General features: G+C 56.0%; 1 protein-coding gene across 1 annotated transcript in view; it reads right to left on the bottom strand.

Annotated features, from left to right (window-relative positions):
* The window catches only part of TOGARAM2 (TOG array regulator of axonemal microtubules 2), a gene marked incomplete at both ends in the record, with an annotated part of 35,113 nt that extends 21,559 nt beyond the window's left edge, over positions 1–13,554 (bottom strand). Inside the window, 9 exon segments of the mRNA XM_084234587.1 lie at positions 19–185; positions 2,600–2,646; positions 5,816–5,994; positions 6,649–6,860; positions 9,824–10,105; positions 11,245–11,358; positions 13,429–13,456; positions 13,460–13,524; positions 13,527–13,554. Coding sequence (XP_084090713.1) covers positions 19–185; positions 2,600–2,646; positions 5,816–5,994; positions 6,649–6,860; positions 9,824–10,105; positions 11,245–11,358; positions 13,429–13,456; positions 13,460–13,524; positions 13,527–13,554 — 1,122 coding nt within the window.
* Positions 13,555–19,159: the final 5,605 nt, after the last annotated feature.

Genomic DNA, 19,159 nt, shown 5'->3' with positions numbered 1-19,159 from the left:
CCCCCGCTTTGCAGATACCTTGGCGCCACTCTCCTTCTGATCCTCTTCTTTCACCAAGGGGTGGGCTTCTTTGGCAAGGTTGAAGGAGAAGGCTGACAGCAAGGGAGTAGACTGAGATGAAAGCAAGGCAGGCTTTTCGGAGGCGGCAGACCTGTCTCTGATGGGCAGGGCCAAGGGTTTGGGCTCTGAGGAGTCAAGAAGAATGGAGCTGAAGGGCCTTCCTGGTGGCACAAGGGGTTAAGCACTGCACTGTGAAGCTATCCACAGCCTCTGCAGCACGAGTTCGATCCCCGGCTGGCCAGGGAACTACCCACATGGTGCGGCAGACCTCTCTTACCTCACCCGCTGCTCCCCTCAGCAGCGCACCTTGGTCAATCTGCCTGTTCTGCTGCCCACTCTGTCTCTGGTGAATCCTCTCACACACACCCCCAGCACCTCTGGCCTGTACCCCCCAGCTCTTGTATGCATAAATAAAAAAATCTTAAAAAAAAAAAAAAGGAATAGCGCTGAGGACATCCAGCATCCAGCTGAGGTAGCAGCCATCCCACTGGGCTCCCCAAGGTTCTGTGCCCCTGTAATTGGTATAAAATTTTACTGGCTAAGGCCCTCTACCCTCAATTCTTGTGTCCACTGCCTTCGCGATGGAGAAAGACACGGGTTAAACTGACTTGACAGAAAAGCGCTCGGAGGCCCTGAGCGGGCTAGTGAGAGACCACAGCCTCTTCATTGCATTCATTTATGGGCCATTCGTTCACTCAGCAATGACTGCCCAGCTGGTTCGAAGACAGTAGCGGGGCGAGGGAGGAAGCGGGGCAGGAAACGGACAAAGCTGCCCTCTAAGAGATTTAAGCTGTTTCCTGAGAATATAAATCTATCTTACCTCAGAGCAACTCAGGGAGAGAAAAAATAAGCCGAGCCCACTGACGCACGGCTCTGTGCCCCCACGCGCCCGTCTGGGACTGTGACCAGATGAAGCGCGCAGGGAACTCATGGGGGGGCCCAATCTGCTCAGTGACAAGTGGGAAGCCGAGACCAGCGACCTTCGATGCTCTTGTGATTGATAAAATGCCTCCACTTCCATGGTTTCTCATCAGTCTGTATTTTCCCAGTCAATTGATCCTAAAGATCATACTCGTAGAGGATTATTCTTATAAAAATCTATTGTCATAGAGGCAAGGGTGGGGGTGACAGGGAGGGGCTCATTTTTTGTCTTGTAATGAAAGAAATTAACCTGGTTAACCTGGTTCTCTTGCCCACAAAGTTTGGAGGTCCTTGGGTGAATGTTGGGGTCCTGCAAGCTAGGGGTCAACATCGTGGGCTTCCGGAGGCTGCAAACAGTGTCTTGAGTATGAGGCTCCAGTAGGACCCCAGGTCACCCCAGTCTGCTGCTCAGCCCTTGTCTTCTGTGAGGATCTCTCTGCTTGGTGCAGGGAAACCCTACAGAACCCAGAGAAGGATCCAAGGCGAAGGGGGAGGAGGGGCAAAGCCGCCAGAAGTGCGAGGCAGGGCAGAGGACACAGGTGCCAGTGACCAGTGCCAGGACTGCAGGGAGCCGCAAGACATGGGCAGACGCCGCCGTCACCCTGAGTGCTGGGTGTGTCATCCCAGCTCACAGCTGGAGGGCCCAGAGCCTTTCAGGTCTTAGTTATTTTGTGTCCCCTGCTCACCTAGCCCTCCAAGAGACACCCGAGTAGCCCTGGCAGAGCAACCTGCCCCAGACCCTGGGGGCCCGGTTCTCGAGCAGCTGACTAGTGAGCAGAGGAGGGAAGCTATGCACGGCAGCCTCACCTCCAGCAGCACCTCGGGTCAGCTCTGAAAGGTGCCAGTGTGGTTCTCCAGCCTGGGCACCCCGCCACTGCTGAGAGAGCAGGGGCAACTCAAATGCCACAGAGGTTTCTGGGCCAGGCCGCCTCTCCCCGCCAGCTGCGTCCTGATCCCCGGCCTCTTACAACGGCCTCCCCCTCACCAGCGGACACACCTGCTGAGCTCACAGCAGAGTGACCGGAGCTGGGCTAGAGAGAGTCCACCCCTTCCCAGTTAGCTCAGCAGCTGCCTGCAGCCCCCACCGCTCAGCTCCCAGGCACCGAGCCAACGGGCTACAGAGCCTCCTCCTCTCTCTCCAAAAGCGTCTCTGCACCTTGGCCTCTGGCCCAGCCCCACCTATTTGTCCCTGTTTCCCTGACACTCAAATTTCCAGGACCAGTTGCTCAAGGGGCTTATGGGATGTGGCTTAGCTTCTCACTCCTTCCAGCCAGGGAAACTCTCCTCCACTTGCCGAGCACCGTGCAGGAGAGCCGCAGACCTGACAGCAGGTGCCACTAGGCTGGCGGCCCCTCCGAGACAGGGAGATGGTCCCCGCCCCCAGCCTCCATTCCGCCCCTGCCAGTCAGACTGGGACAGCACTTCTCCCGGCTGAGTCATCTGAAGCCACATGAGCTGGCAGCGAGGCCCTGCCAGGGTCTTCAGCCTCCCGGGCCTAAGATGAGGGGCTCACTCACGAGAGCTCTCGGGTCTCCTCAGGCCCTAACTCGGATCCCCAGTCCTGCCCCGGGGATGCAAAGTTGAATAACAAGTGAGGGTGTGCAAGGAGGGTACGTACCCAGAGATTTAGGGGTCTTCTCCCGAGGCCCACTCTCCCGAACCAATCTTAAAAGAAAGGGGGAGAGAAAAGAACCATGAGAGATGGCCAGGAGAGCCGGGGGGGGGGGGGCAAGGGGGAGGGGACAGCTCCAGGATGGGCAGAAGCCAAGCAAGATGGGGTGCAGTGGAGGAATGAGGATGAGCCTGTAAAGGGGGTTCTAAGCTATGGGAAACACAGCTCCTTCCACAAACTCAAGGGCAGCTGACCAGGCCAGGCCAGTGTCCACGGCTTCTGGTCCATTTTCAGGCTACGCAGCCCAGGAAGCCGCACCCAGGGGGGACTAGTCAGTTGGGAAGGAAGCTCCTCCCTGCAGGGACTCCAGACAGCAGAAGTGTGGGTCCCCCAGCTTGGAGAAGACTGAGCTCAGGTCTTCCAAACTGCACCCACCCCGTGAGACTCATTGACCTCTCAAGCCCTCCTCCTCAGGGTATGAAGCCCCATTCCCGTGTCCCCCCACTTGAGAGGGATTGACCCCCTTTGCTGCTGATGGGAAACCCCCACTGTTTCATACAAGAGCTCCACCCCTAAACTACCCACAGAAAGGAAAGATGGGGGCCTCCCTGGCACCGAGTTTAATTGTAATTTCAAAATAGGCAGCACTATTTGCTCATTCAACAGATATTTAGCAAGGACCTACTATGTGCTGAGCACCGTTCAGGAACAGAGTGTCTAGACAAGCAGACAGCAATCCCTGCCCTCACGGAGCTGACTTTCAGTGAAGAGCAGTTCTGCATGACTCAGCGTGGATTTTCTCTCCTCAGTGGAGACACATAAAGACACGAGAGCCCTCTGGGGGCTGACAGGGTAACAAGCCACGAAAAGACAAACCCTGACCGCAGAAGCACACTCAGGCTGGGGTGGGCTGGAGGGCAGGCAGCCGGGGAGCTGACTTCAGGGCCTGCCTGACCCAAGAGACCCCTGTCTGAGGGGACTTGGAGGACCCTAAGTCTGCTGAAGTGGTAGAGTTTCCAGGCGGACCTGGCCAGGACTCAGTGCTGCTCCTGGACAGACACGGTGTCTTGGATCTGGACCCACATGGGAGGCTTCTGCCTGAGGTGGGCACAGGGCATCAAGAATCCCAGGTGTTGCTTCCTTCCCCCTGACCTGACCGTACCTGCCAATGGCCCTGTTTGCCCTTTTACCTCAAGTCAGATGCTGCTTATCTTCCCTCTTTGACCTCAGAGCAGGCGACGCTACCTCCTTCAAGGGTGGACCTTGAGAAAGACTCCCTCTTTCCCTGTTCTAGCAATCCCTCAGCAGAAAAGACCAAAGCCAAGGCAGCCTGCACCCACCAGTGTCTGCCTTTCTCCACCAAGCATCCCAGCCCCTCCTCCTGCTTCTGTATTTTGCACACTCTCCCCCAGTCTTCAAAACTCAGACAGGTCTCTCCTCCTCCAAGAAGTCTTCCCAGACTGATTGAGACCAAGTTCCACTGGGATCCCCAGGATGGGCAGTCTTTATCTTAGTACTTATCTCACAGAATTTCCATTAATGGTTTATTTCTAAATCTTTCCCATAGCCTCAAGAACTCAGAGACTGTGTCTTGTTTGGCTTTGTCTCTGCAGCATCTGTCACAGTGCCTGACACGTAGTAGGTACTTAATACATTTAAAATGAGTAAAGGAATGCAAGGGTGGATGGATGGAACAAGAGTCACAGATGATGGTAAAACTGAAAGATCAGAGACAATGCCACCCCCTTCATGAAAATGAGGAGACCTTCTAAGGAAATGTGAGGGGTTCTGTTCGTGCTACCGTGGCGGTGGCCCATCTTCTCTCCCTCCTTATCCCTTTGATGCTGGACCTGCATCCGCCATAGGTGCCCACCAGGAGGATGGAAACTTGAAGTCTGACCTTCAGAGTCATCGGGGCAGAATAAGGGGTGCAGAAGTTACCACCCCATGAGATCTTGGAAGCCACCACTTAGACTGATCCCCAGGGAGACAGGGAGGAAAGGACCCTGGAACAAATTCAGCAAGGACGAAAGTAGGTGCGCACAGGAGGCTATCTGGAAGGTCAAGGAGCAGGTATAAGGTCGGGGAGGCGGGAAGGAGAAGCGTTCAAGGGTACCAACTGCTCAAATGATGCAAAGAAATCGAGTACAACGAGATGATAGGAAAGGCCGCTGCTCTGGAGCTACAGGGTCGCGAAATCCACCAGGACGCCTCTCAGAAGGAGAAAGAGGCAGGCGCCTGGGGAGAACGGGAAGAAAGAACGTCTGCTGGTGAGAAAGCAAAGGCCGAAGGAGCAGGCCACTGTTCCAGGAGGCTGAACAGTGAAAACTGAGCAGAGAAGTCAAATCCAGGAGCAGGTCCATAGACGGGCTGCCACACTCCAGCAGGGAAAGCAGGGGGCACAGGAGCGCGCAGAAGAGACTGCAGCACAGGCGATGGGGAGCGCAAAGATGCTTGAGAGATGTGGAGGAATTCAGCAGATCAAGCCCAAGGGAATGGGAAACCGGGGGTCCCAGCAGGCACCCGCCTGTGCCACATGGACTGCAGGCTGAGCCAGGCCCACAGGCCCTAAGCACCTGCCATCTCTCTCTCACGTGTGTACACACACACACACACACACACACATGCACACGCACAAGCACACTCACATATACACACATTTGCTCCAAAATCAGGCAGCACTGACCACAGGATGGCGTGGCCATCTGGAGAACACCATCTGTCCCTCTTACAAGTCCCAGGCCAGATTCACTACAACACAGAGGTCCTCTACCCCACTGGTTCCCAACCTTTTAGGGTACGGGGTATCTTAATTCCAAAAGTTTTGTGAACTACTCTCCCACATCTCTGCCCCCACACAATAATGCTCGTATTTCTAGCCTCCGTTAATTAAGAAAATACATAAAAGCAAAGAGCTCCCCCAATGCCGGTAGCTGTAAGATAACGTGTGCTCTGCTCTTCATAGCAGCCACCGCAGCCACCAAGAAACCGGTGGAGGAGAGAGGCTGAGACATTGTTTAAGTCCAACAATGACCAGAAGAGCCTGGGCAACAATGCTGAGGCCCCCCCAGATCTGTGGCTCATGGGTGGGGAGCCCTGTCCTTCACACATCTGGTCCCCAGAGTCTTTCCTGGCAGGAAGGGTCAGTCACAGAGAACCCAGGGAAATCTGCAGCGAACAGGAGAGAGGACTGCAAGGTGGTCTGGGCTTAGGGCTACTTACCGTGTGGAGGGGGCCCTCAGGCCCGTGAGGACGTCCTGGCCCGGAATCAAGAGGCTGGGAAGGGAGCCAGGGGCACAGGAGGAGCCCCCAGCCTTTGGGATTGGCGGGATCACAATGCCCCCCAATGACTTGTGCATCTTTTCGTCATTGCAGTGCAGGTATTGCCCAGAGATCTGCACCTGGGAAGGGGAGAGGGCTCTGGGCCTGGGGCTCTCCTCCCAGGCACCACACACAGGGTGGCCCCTTCTTTCAGGAGCCACCTGGGATGGCAGTGCTGACACCCCTGAAAGCTCACTGTTTCCTTACCATGCCAGGCAGTAAAGGGTAAAGGTCCACTCACCCCCACTCCAACCGCTTTTGTTGTTATTTTTCTGTCCTTATTTCAGAAAAATGACAGTTGGAAGGGATCTTCAAATCTGGTCTGGTTCCCTCTTCCATAGATGTGCAAACTGGGGCCCAGGGAGCAGCTTGCCCAAGGTCACACAGCCAGTGAGGGGCAGAGGGGAGTCAGAGGCCTGGCCTCCTGTGTCCTCACGCACAATCTTTCCCCTCTACCATGCTCCCGAAAATGGACAAGGGCAGAGACAAGAGGAATTCTGGAACATTCAGACCAGAGAGCACCTTGGGCTGCCAGACATAGGACCTGCGGTCATGCCTCAGGGGTGCTTGGCACCTCTGGGGCAGCCACCCAGAACTCCCAGGACAATGAGGGCCCCCGGCCCCTCCCATTGCCACCCCCATGCTTGAGGGCAGCCCCTGGGATGTGTCTACAGCAGGACAGAGAGAAAGCTGGAGGCCAGGGAGGCACGAGACAGACAGTGGGATCTTCTTACCTCCTGGGCACCGGGTCGCAGCTCCTGGGGACCCTGACCACTCTCAGGTGGGTCCAGGCCCTTCTCCTTGGCTCCACTGCTCTCGGGAGTAGTGGGGATGCTCTGGATGGGAGGCATTGGCCTGGGCACCCTCAGCAGCCTCTGAGAGGTGGCCCTGGGGATGGTGCTTCTCAGGGGAACGCCTTTGGGGCCTCCCCCTGGATCCAGAGAAGCTGTACATGGTGGGGACCAGGAAAACGTTAGTTCTAGGAGCATGGGAGTGGGGGGGACAATTTAGATGCTGACAGCAAGGTCTTACGTCCCAGGGAAAGCTGGGATGGTGGGGGCAGAGGGAAGAGGGCAGAGGGCAGATCCACCCCAGCTCACCCCACCGCAAGACTGAGCAAGCAGACATAGCTGAGTGTTTTCTCTGATCCAGAAAAATTTGGTAGAAAGTGCCAATGAGAGTCACCTATTTAAAATTCAGAGGCACGTTGGGGAGGAAGGGAAAGAAATGAATAGTGGGTTAGGAGTGGGGAGAGTGGGTTCTGGTCCTGGCTAGAAGCTGTGTGACCTGGGTAAGTCCCCATTTGCTCCTTTGTAAAGTGAAAGTGACCATATCATGGGGTCATCGTGAAGAGTCACGACCTCGCTTGTAAGGGTGCCAGCCTTTATCGCCTGGTATAAAATGCCAAGAAAATACCTGCACATGACAGGTGCTGGTCAGTTACTTCCGTTGCCCACTTCCTTTTCAGCTAGTGATGGGGGGAAGGGATGCATTCATTTTGACATAAGGGACCCTCTGACTTAGTCTAAATGCTAGGCCACTGCCCTTTCAGCTCTTCTGTTAATACCTTCTGGGGGGCCTCCTCTGGAGGCACAGGCGGTTGAGTGCCGTGCTGTGAAGTTGTCCGCAGCGAGATACCCACATGGCACAGCAGACCTCTCCTATCTTGCCTGCCTGTTCCCCTCAGCAGTGTATTTCTTCAGTCTGCCTGTTCTGTTCCCCACTCTGTCTCTGGTGAATCCTCTCACCTTCCCGCACACACACCTCTGGTCTGTACCCCAGGTCTTGTATGCATGAATAAATAAATCTTTAAAAAAAAATACTGGGCCTCCCCTGGTGGCGCAGCGGTTGAGCGCTGGGTTACGAGGCTGCCCGCAGCCTCTGCAGCGCCGGTTCATTCCCCGGCCACTGGCGAGGGTCCCACAAAAAAATAAAAAATAATAAATAATTAAAAAAATACCTTCTGGGGCCAAAGGAATCCTCACTACCCCCGCCCCATCCTCTCAAACATGGCATCCCCAAGGCACCCCTAGGGGAAGGCACAGAGATGGTCCAAGAACTCGGGATCATCTTTGCAAATATCGGTGGTGGTAGCAGAAAAAAGACTGTATTTAACTTGGGAAGGCCATTTTACTCCAGCTATAGCAAAAATAATTATTTCAAACAACCACGTCGAAATAGGTTCTCAGTTCCAGGCAACCCCTCCCGGCCCAGGGAGGCTCTGCTCTGCCCTTGAGCACCGCTGTCCCTGTCAGTCCTGCTGGTGTGCTGAGGGGATGGAGGTGCGGGAGGGTGGAGTCTGTGTTCCCCCATGTCTACTCCGAGTTCCACCTGGGCAGGGGCCCAGAGGGGCCAACACAGCCTCAGCAGAGGCATCAAGGACAGCCCCGCCCCGCCCAGGGGCCGCGGTTCCCTGTCCCTATGTGTGCTGGTAAGGCAAGGCCTTCCCATCCCTATGCTGAGTGGAATAATTCCTGTTCTTTCTCTCCTCCTTTGTTTAAATAAAATAAAATAAAGATGCCATGTCTAGAAAAAGGTTTCAAATCTCACAGTGAGGGATTCACCAGACTGACTGCTCCAGAAGCTGCCCCAGATGGACATTCGAGTACTTCTCCAGTACACCCAGCCACAGGGCCACTGCTGGGGCGGCTCCAGGGCTCCAGGGGGGCCTCAGCCAGGGGAGCGAGCTGCTCAGGGGCCGATTAAACTCCTCCAAGTCGGACATAGCAGCCGCGTGCCCTCGCGAGGAGGCCCCCCTTTTCCTCCAAGCCCTCCAGTCTTCCTATTCCTTTTTATTTCCCAAATCCCTTGAGCTTAAAAAGACCCGGTTTCGATTTGCACAGAAGAGAGAAGAATAACAATTTATCAAGTTATTCCAGGTGCCAGGTGCTGTGAACTCTGAGTACAACTTCCTTTGAACCATCTCAGGGACACAGAAGTATCCGTGTCCTCACTACACAGAGGAGGAAGTGGAGGCTTCTCGGGGTTCCTGACACGCCCAGATAGCCAGAGCCCGTGAGAACCAGGGCTAAGATCGGAACCTGACCCGTCCCCCTGGTCTTCCAGCCCCCCATGAGAAGGGGAGGTAAGTGCCCGCTGCCTGGTCCTTTGCTCACTACTCAACACACCTTTCTCGAGACCTCCCCGCATACCCCGCCACTCTGCCTTGCACCCAGGATTCTATTCCGCCCTCGTGGAGGTTACGGCCAAGTGAGGGTTCAGTTTTTAAACAAATAATCCCGTAAGTAAATAAATAAATGTAAACCATGAAAAGAGCAAAGGGAGGAAGCGACAGGGCGTTGTTAGAACCTCACTGGGACAGACTCAGACATGGGGTCAGGGAGGCCGCCCTGCCCTGAGGCAGGCTTCTGAGAGAAGGGGAGCAGCGGGGGATGAGCCTGTGGGGAACAGGGAGCGGTGGAGGGCAGCCCAGAGCCTGAGCCTTGCTCCAGAACTGACCAGCCGGTGTCTGACCAGCAGAGAGCACAGAACAGACCCAGGAGACACAGACCACCTGGGAGCACAGCACAGACCGGGACAGGCGGGGGCTGCCAGCACGTGTGAGCATCCAGGAGCAACTTGAACCACCCCTGGGTGATTTGAAACACAGCCAGCGGGAGTGTGAGGGAGAATATGATCAGACCTGGTGCAAAAATAATTCTTCTAGAGCAAAGAGGAGAAGGAGCAAGGGTAGAAACCGAAGGCCTGTGGGAGACTCCTACAGAGGCCCAGAGGGGGTGGTCTCCAGGGAAGTGGCTGAGGGTATAAAGAGAGGGTTCTTGTCCGGTGCCCCCTAACCAGTCTGAATGGACCCCAGCATGCCAGCTGGCTGCCTATTGCTCTTCACAGCCTGGTGGCCTGAGCTCAGGATGGGGTAAGGGGTGGCGGTAGATAGGAGCCAGAACTCACCTCGGGAGGACGCTGCCAGGCCCTCTGAGAGTCTCCTTTTCTTGAGCTTGTCCTTGATCTGGATGGTGTCCCGGGCCACACTGTTGGCTTCCGACTCCAGAGGGGGGAGGGGCATCAGGGGGTGGGGCCCCAGAGATGGGATCCCAAGGTCCCTGGGGTGGCCATTCCTGGCCTGCCAGCCTTTTAGGGGGGCATCCAGCTTAAGATTTTCAGGGTCCCCATGTCCATTCAAGAGCTGCGAAGTCTTGTCCAGCAGGACATTTGTTGTTGGCTGGAGGGATGCTGAAGGAGACAGAGGCAGGAGAGGCCTGGAGCCACCTTGGAGCCACCTTGGAGCACCAACGTGCTGAGCCCCGCCATTTGGTGCCTGTTACTCTGGGCTCTTCAGAGTTCAACATTACCTACGAAGCACCACACCTTGACAAGACCTGTGTCCCGAGCCGCTCAGGGCGACAAGCAGAACCAGGATGCAGACGACAGGCCGCACACACTCAGGGAAGGCCTTCTGCCCAGAGCCCACCACCTCCCGATCTCCAGCATCGAACCAGCTCTCCCAAGATGATCATCAACCAGACCCAGTGACAAGAGAAGTTCCGGGGATTCTGAACAAATCCCTGCAGCCCCTGGTCTATGTGATCACTCCCTCAACACAGTCCCTGAGCACAGAGCACGTGCCAGGCGGTGGGAACACAGAGCCAGGTGAGGAAACGCCTTTGCCACTAAAGGACTTTTTATTGCAAAATAAGGCACATTCTTAAAGGTGACGCCCATCGGGAGAGGCAGCGACAGAGAGCTCTGCGCGGGCAGAGGAGGAGGAGCCGGGGACCTTCGTAGAGTGGTGGCATCTGACCTGGACCTGGAGAGGCCAGCCGTGGAGGGGCGGGAAAGCACACAAACAGGCCCATCTCCGATTCTCTGCCACGCACGCGGCTCCGCTTGGAATGCCACGACCTCGCCGGGAGACCCGGCACCCGGGCACAGACACCAGCCTGGGCCTGGCCCCAGGCCCCGAGAAAACCAAACTTGGTGCCAGCTACAGAGCTGGAAGGGACTGGCCTGAGAGAGGATGAATAACCAGAGCAAGCCCTACTCCATCCAAGCCTGGGATGGGAGCCCTGCAGAGAAGACAGTCCGTAGCTGGAAGGGGAAGCTAACATGGAAAGTGACTGGGCAAAAAGAGGTGGGCTCCTGAGTGACCTCATAACCATCATGCTGCAGCTGTGGAGCTAGAAGGTCCACTTCCCCCCACCGCCCTGGGCACCCCGGATGCTAATGTCTGTCCAGGTCCCAAAGGAAGGGACAGCCAGCCCAGCTTCCCGGCTCCCGGGACAGCCCTGGGCTCCTAGGGCAGCTGGGCACTGAGCCCTCATTTTCTACAAAAGTCCCCACCAGGTGGCCCAGGGCAGGTCCCTCCGTCTCACCTTCTCCACACACTTGCAGGCCAGAGGCGACGCTTCCGTCTGGGAGCACACGGGGCCGGGTGCTGGAGCGCGGGACACTCCCACAGTACACGGCCACCGGAGCCAGGACCTTGGCTGGGGACGCACCATGGGGAGGCGGCATCTTAGAGTCCTCTAAGACCAGGCCTGGGACACACAGCCTGGGCACTCTGTGCCCCCCTCCCCCCCCCCCCCCCGGGGCAGGGCCCCACCACCCCAACCCCCTCAGGCAGCACCAGGATCCCACCAGGGCTCACCGTCCACACTCCCCAGGCCTCCCAGCCTGCTGACCCCCTCTGTCCTCTCTCAGCTTGCCCGTCTCCCTCCTGGCTTTGCACCAGCCCCCCGACTACACCTTCAGTCTCCTTCGTGGGTCCTCCACCCCCCACCAAAAAACACTGAACCCTGGTGGCCTGACCCTCCCCACTGCCCACCTCACACCAGCAGCTCTCACAGGGCGCTCTCCCCATGGCCACACCTTGTCACCCTCGGAGAGAACACTCTAACTTTGGCCTTGACCTTCACCTCTCCCCGCACTGGCAGGCAGAGCATTGAGTCACCTCCTACCTCCCTGCTCCCCAGAACCCCCAGCACTGCATGGGCCTGTCCTCACTGACCCTTCATCTTCTCTAAACCTCCCCAAGCAGCTAACAGCATCATCTGTCCCCACTGCACACATTTTCCAAGCGCCTCCCTGCGTCAGGGACTTTGGCCCTCACGGTCCTTGTGACACGCTGTGGGCAAGACCAGCTCGGTCCTCAGGGGAGACCAGGAGTAACAAGCAACGACAGGATGGGAGCAGCAAGCCCAGCCAGGGGTGGAAACAGGCTAAGCTTCCCACAGGAAGGGCCCCTGAGCTGAGAGTCAGGAAAAGAGAAAAGGGGAAGGGGAAGCTCAGCTAAGAGTCCACCCCTTTAAGAAGCTTTGTCTCACCCAGGTGCTCCCAGGCACCAGACTCACCTCCATCTTACACTCCCTGCTCTCCTGCCTCCCTCCCCAGAGCAGCCCTGGGCCCTGCTTCCGGGGGCGGGGGGGGGGGGGGGTAGGGGTGGGGGGGGGTGCAGGGGCCTCCTGGGCCTTCTCTTCCCTCTCTGCGGTTCCTGTGGTCAGTAGGCACTTAAACGATTGCCAGCAGAATCACTGGCCCTGCACATTTGTGGCTCAGCCCCTCCTAGGCACACCTCAGGACCGTGCAGTGGTGGGTCCCTGGCCCCCACATCTAGAGAAGCCCGCACAAAGGTGGAAACCCTGCCATGCACACTCCCCGGACCAGGAGTCAGTGGCCTGGGCTGCCATCCTGGTCCTGCCACCTGTGTGACCTTGAGGAAGTAAGTCAACCCCACGGTCTCCATTCTCAGATCAGCAAAACAAAGGGGTTGGACAGGACCAGGGATTTATATACTCACATCTTCATTCTATTCTAAATTTTTAGATTTATTTTAAGCCTTCAGCACTTCCCACTTCCCCATGAGAATCGAATGTCAGGCAGGATCTGATTTAGCACTGACCCGCGTATTTGCTCACGTTAATGTATCATACCCCCAGGGCGCTGCCAGAACATACGGCCTCTTTCCTACACTGTTCTGGCTTTCCAGAGTTTTCTACATGCCCCCGCCAAGTGATTACCTGGCCCCTGCCCCCCACCCCACCAGGGAAAGGCAGCTCTCCACCTCACAATCACCCATTCCATCTGAGGCAGGACCTGCCGCCCTGTCACTCTCGAGAGGAAACTGAGGCTCACACAGCCAGCCCCAGGGGCAGCGCCAGACCTAGAAGTCTGTCTCTGGACACTCAACTGGTCTCATTGCTCCACTCTCCTGCCCTGTCAGTCGAGGAAAGCAGACCCTCAGCCACCCTGAGGCCGGGCCCACGGCCCCCGCCCACAGCCCCTGCCTACCCTCATGCTCCCGCTATAGAAAGGTAGTCCCTCAGCCAGTCCCCCAGTTCAGAGAGTGGAGGCAACACTCAGGCCAAGTCCCTAGGACATGTTGAGCCCCTCCAGGGGTCAGGGAAGCCCCCACCCCGAGACAGCAAGCTGAGCAGGGAAGGCCAGCGTCAGAGAGCTGGGTGGGGATGCAAAGGCCCGACCACCCGGCCCCGTCTCCCAGGCAGAACAGAGACCCTGGGAGTATCCCGGCTCCCATGGCCAATCTCAGAGCCCCTTACCTGGGGAGATGGCATCACGGGTGCCCATCTAGGAAGAGAAAGCGCCTGAAGATCGTCCAGAGCAGCAGCCGCTTCCTGGGCTGTGAGCACAGTCCTGGGGGTCCGGAGGGCCCTAGCCTGTAACATCCAGGGACCTGTGGCAGGAGGGGCAGGGAGGGGTCAGTGCAAATAAAAAGCAAACTCTTTCTACACCATTTTGCAGTCAGCCCCCAGGAGCTAGAGCATCCTTGCAGCGAAGACATCTCTCAGGGGCCGAGGGGCACTTCTGTTCTGACATTCATGCTCATTCGGCGGCTTCCAAGTCTCCAAGCGTCCAGGCCGCCTGGCTGTGAGCAGAATTCATTAGGAAGAGCGTCAGCAGAACCCAGGGACCGGCCGGCTCACGGCCTGACAAGGACATCTCCGCACCAGGTGGAAGTTTCCAAGGGGAGGGGGCGGCTGACCCTTTGTTTCTCCATCAGCTTCTATATTCTTCAAAAACCCATTCCTGCCAGCCGCCTGGAAGCGCAGGATGAACGTCAAGCCTTGTGACTCCACTCACCATTTGTCTCTGATGGGGCATCCAGTGGGGGCTCCCCCAAAACCAGCTCTCAGTTTCTTTCTGGTTTGTTTTTAATTCTATGGGATTTTTATTATGTAGATGAGCCAGGCGGCGCCTGTGTGACTGTCAGAGTAAGTATCAAACCATCGCTTTAGGGATTTGTCTAACAACCTTGGCTACAGCATCTCGCTCGCTCAGCACTGACCATAGATGGTTCTAGGGAGAGACGCCTCCCACCTGCCTGCCACTTTGCTCCTCACTTTTGACTATGCGGTCTCTCCCTTTTACATCCCGTCACAGGAACAACAGAAGTTCACCATCAAATTAATTTAATGCATTTATTTCTTTGAACATAAAATCTTGTTTCATCTTTCCATGTCTCTGCTTGTCTGGCTTTCGCTGTCATTCCTTTTCCTGTCTGGTGTCCTGTCTGGTGTCCTGTCTGAACTCCTGTTTGCGCACGGACAGTAACTACAGCAGGCCGAGTCTGAGCAGCCCCGCCAAGGCCTGCGGAGGTTCCAACAGACACTGTGAGAAAGGACACTTGTCACTGTGTGCAAGTCCCTAGTTTGGGGCCAGCTACCATCGAGTAAGAGACAACCAGACGACTCCCGCCTCCTAACCTGTGACCATCAGGTTTTACATTTGAATTTTCCATCTCCTGGGTACAACAGGTGGGGTGACATTGACAACTGTGTGTTTGGGTCGCAGGTGCCATGGTGATCATGTTTTGGTCACCTTCTCTCATTTTCTGACTCTGCTCTGTGTTTCCATAAACAGCTTGTAGTTAAAACCATCCTTGGGCCAGCTGCCTGGTTTCCCTTCAGGACAAGCCTGCCCCTGTCTCCATGAAGTTCCTGGCCCTCATTCCCACCTCCTTGACCGACCTCTCAGCCACTTCATTGTCCTGTGATGACCACTTGCCCCCCCCCTAAGTCTCTCCCCAGTCCCTCTTAAGCACTGGGGCCAGTCATCGCTCCTGTCTGTGACTTAACTTCACCTTCTCTCCATGTTGCCAGGGTCACCCCATGAATTCTGCGACTTCAGACAACTTATAAATTCTTTGCTGAGATAGTGGTGACCCAGCTTCACCCTGACAGGTAAAGAGGTAGATGGCAGAGCTGATCAGAGATAAAACCAGGGGCGGAGCCCGCACCTCCCAATTTCTAGACACAAGGTGTCTCTCGAGACAACATCTGGGGATGGGGCAGCATCTGCCAACTCCCTTTGCTGAGCAACAAATCCCAACTCAGGAACTGAGAAAACCTGCCTTCCTTCTGGAAGCCAGCCTGCTGCCACCATCCCCACTCAGGCCCCAGAAGGGGGAGCAGCTCCTAGCAACCCTCTGGCCAAATAGAGGTTCCAGCCCAGTCCAGCCGCCACCACTGCCCCTGCCCAGTCTGATGGTGCTGCCACTCAGGCTGTCCGAGGAGAATCTTCCTCACATCCTCCTGTGGTGGCTGCTGGAGTAAGAACAGGCCCACGAAGTGGTGACGAGCAGCCGGGAGGGGCCATGAGCCCTGGTACTTCTCCTCAGAGAGGTGGCAGAAGGCCCCACCTCCACCCCTCGCCCAGTGAGCGGGGAGAGCCTGTGGAGACAGGCAAGTGACTGCTTCTGGCAAAGTCCAGCAGGAAAGTTTCCACCGCAGGGAGGGACCTTCCACACCTGAATGAGAGCAAACAAAGGAGTCCAGGCCACAGGGGCAGCAAAACTGCAGCCCCACCCAACCCTGCCTGGGATCTAACCAGAGGGCAGTCTGTGTGTGAGGATTGTATGTAAAAATGACATTTAGCACCAGCCCTGTTCTCCTCAGCTACTGGTCAGAATCACCTGGGACTGATCAAGATGACAGATTCCAAGGCCCTCACCCCAAGCCCCTACTGACTTAGCCTTCCAGGGAAGGGGCCCCAGGAAACTATTGTTTGTTTGTTTCCCTAACTTCTGAGTGATTTTGATATTCAAAATCTCTCAGGATTGAGATCCACTGGGTGATGGTTCAGATTCACTTATAATAAAGTGAAGGTTGTCAAAATGGCCATTGCTACCTCAGTTTCCATAAAGTGATCACTCTGTGAAGCCAAAGAGAAGATCTAGAGCTGCCTGAGGGTACAGCTAGAATCAGGCTCAGGAGCCAGCTCCACTGCAAAGGGCCTTCTGAGCAAGACTCCCCCACACCCCCCACATACTCGCCACCACCACAGCCTTCTCAGCAGGCAGAGCAGCAACAGAGCAAGACAACCTGTGTTACCACCCAGCAGGCAGAGTCCCTGTTAGGCCTGTCCCGGCCAGCCTCTGCGTCTTTGCCCCTGAGGGTGTCCAGCGCAGGGTCAGGCCCTGAGGGTGTCCAGTGCAGGGTCACAGCTGCTTATGAATATCCATGCTTATGTCTTACGTGAGAAACATGGTGGCACCTCCCCAGGAAAATCTTGGGGGACCTTAGAGGTCCATGTCCAAAATATGAAAACCAGAATCAAAAATGTCAGCCCAAGCATGGACAAAATTTTGGGGGTTAGCATTTGACCTAATATGTCACACACACAGCGCCCCATTTATACTGACACTGATCTGGGCGCTGAGGAGCGACAGTGCCCTGCTGGAGCCAGCCCTGCCCTGAAGGGCTCATTGCCAGTGGCTCTGGGATGAGGATTCATCACTCCCTGATGCTCTGAATTGCCCACTAAGGCTGCCCCCTCTGCCCACAGCCGCAGTTTCCCAGCTCAGGGATGGAGCAACTCGAGGTAACTGACCACTATCCACTCCGGCCACTAGAGCTGTGGCTACAGAGGTCTCATGGTGACCGACACCACAGGAATGAAGAAAGGTAACAGAAGGGGGTCAGGTTTCACATGGAAAGAAACGAGAGCTAGGACTGACGCAGTAAATAATGTCAGTCCCTAGCATAAAATCCCAGCATCCCTGTGCCTTGCCCTGCTCCGTGTCCACCTTGTTCCCAAGGAAGCTGGACAGAGACACAACCTCGAGAACAGCCTGAGGGAGGGCAAGGGACGGGCGCTGAGGATAGGGAGTGGGTTAGAAGGGGAGGGGAGAGATGTGCCCCCCAACCCTGAGGCCCAGTTCCCCCTCCAGCCACCCTCCACACTCCCTCCACACCCTGCAGCTTCTCCTTCTGTGGCCTTGACACAACTCACCCCTCCTAGAGACCTCGAGGACATGGGTCCCAGGGAGTCGGCGGTCTCACCTCTTCAGACATGCTCTGTGGGAACGAGGCCCCACAAATATGTCCCCCGATGAGATATTTTCAGAAGATAGGCCTCAGGTCTAGCACCCCTCCCGCCCCACGCCCCAAGTCCACGTCTCCACTCCAGCATGCTCCTAAAGGCCCACCTTGGAATACCTAGAACTTTGGTTTTGGAATCAGACCCAACTGGTTTGACATCCTGCCCTGGCCTCTTTATCTTGGGAAAGTTATTTAATTCTCTGAGCTTTGCTTTCTTCATCTGAAAATATGTCCTCAGAAAGGGTTTTGTTAGGATTAAACGAAGCATATAGGGCCTCCCCGGTGGCGCAGCGGTTGAGCGCTGGGTTGCGAAAGCTGCCCGCGGCCTCTGCGGCGCCGGTTCAATCCCCGGCTGCTCCCCGGCCACCAGAGGAGGGTCCCGCATGGCGTGCAGACCTCTCCTGCCGCCCGCTGCTCCCCTCAGCAGTGTACTTCGGTCCTTCTGCCTGCTCTGCTCCCCACTCTGGCTCTGGTGAATTCTCTCACCCTCCCGTGCTTCTGACTGTACCCAGTGCTTGTATAAACAAACAAACAAATAAATAAATAAAACATACCTCTATAAAAAAAAAAAATCTTTAAAAAAAAATAAAAAATAAACGAAGCATATAAAAATAATGTGGGCCTCCGTGGTGGCACAAGGGGTTAAGACACAACCTATGAAGCTATCCACAGCCACTGCAGCACAAGTTCGATCCCCAGCCAGGAGCTACCCACATGGCGCAGCAGACCTCTCCTGTCTCACCCACTGCTCCCCTCAGCAGTGTGTTTCATTCAGTCTGCCTGTTCTATTCCCCACTGTCTATGGTGAATCCTCCTACCCTCCACACCTCTGGCCTGTACCCCAGTTCTTGTATGCATAAATAAATAAATCTTTAAAAATAATAATATTAATAATAATAATAATGTAGCAAGGTACTGGGGAGCTGTGTGGCCCCAGGCATGTTACTAAACTTCTCTGAGCCCCAGTTTCTTTAACTGAGAAAATGGAGATAATATCACCTATCTCACTTCAATGTTATAGTCAAGAAAACACAAAAGTCACTCAGGGATATGTCTGGTGCTAGCAAATAGTCAATACCCGGTGGCATTGGTATCACTGCAGTGAACAAAGCTCACCACGACTGCCGTGGCGGAAGGGTTTGGGTGGACAGGGTGGGAGGCTGTGAACATAATCCTGGAGAGAGGGGACGAGTATGTGGAAGGTCAAGAAGTGCAGAAGCAAACACAGCCCAGTGTTCAGAGACACTGGGTGGGGAAGGCTGGGTAGGATGGTGGTAGCAGCAGGGGAGGGGCGAGAGTAGATGAGGTGTGCACTGTTGGCTGTTATGCTTGTTTGTTCTCGGGAATAGAAACTACTAGAGAAATTTCTAGGACACAGGGAAGCCTGGAGAAGGGAGTAGCTGAAGTCACAGAGGAAGAAAGGGAACCAATGGGACAGGATCCCAGAGCTAACAGGACAGGGGAAAGGGCCAGGCCTAGCAGAGGAGGGTGCCAGCCGCAGGCACCAGAGGTGGAAGGGTCATCACGAAGTAGGAGGGAGCCTGAGCCCGAGAGCAGTTCTGAATGTGGTGTATTCTGAGCCCAGAGAATGCAACAAGCATATTCCCTTCCCACCCCACCCCGGCCAGGGGCCTCCAGCTTTGTCAGTTTTGGGCAGGGCTGATTTCCAGGGACGCGCCTCCGGAGAAAGACACCGCTGGAGGAGGTGGGCTCAAAAGCTGCTGCCACCTAAAGCCAGGAGGCTGCTACCCACACCCTGCGCCCCTGCATGAGGGGCTTCCCAGGGCCCTCATCCCCCTACTCAGGCTCCTGCTCCGGCTGTGACTGGCACTAGGGCCGGCAGAAAGGCAGTCACAGGTGAGACAGCTCCCATCACAACTGCTCCCTCCCTGGGAAGCACCTTAATGCTCACCAGCACCATCTCCCCTCCACCCTGGGATCAGGCAGCATC

The sequence above is a fragment of the Talpa europaea genome, assembly GCF_964194135.1.
Source record: "Talpa europaea genome assembly, chromosome: 6".
In the NCBI taxonomy this organism is placed as follows: domain Eukaryota; kingdom Metazoa; phylum Chordata; class Mammalia; order Eulipotyphla; family Talpidae; genus Talpa; species Talpa europaea.
Note: the sequence above shows the minus strand (reverse complement) of the source record. Positions and strands in the feature narration are given on the sequence as shown.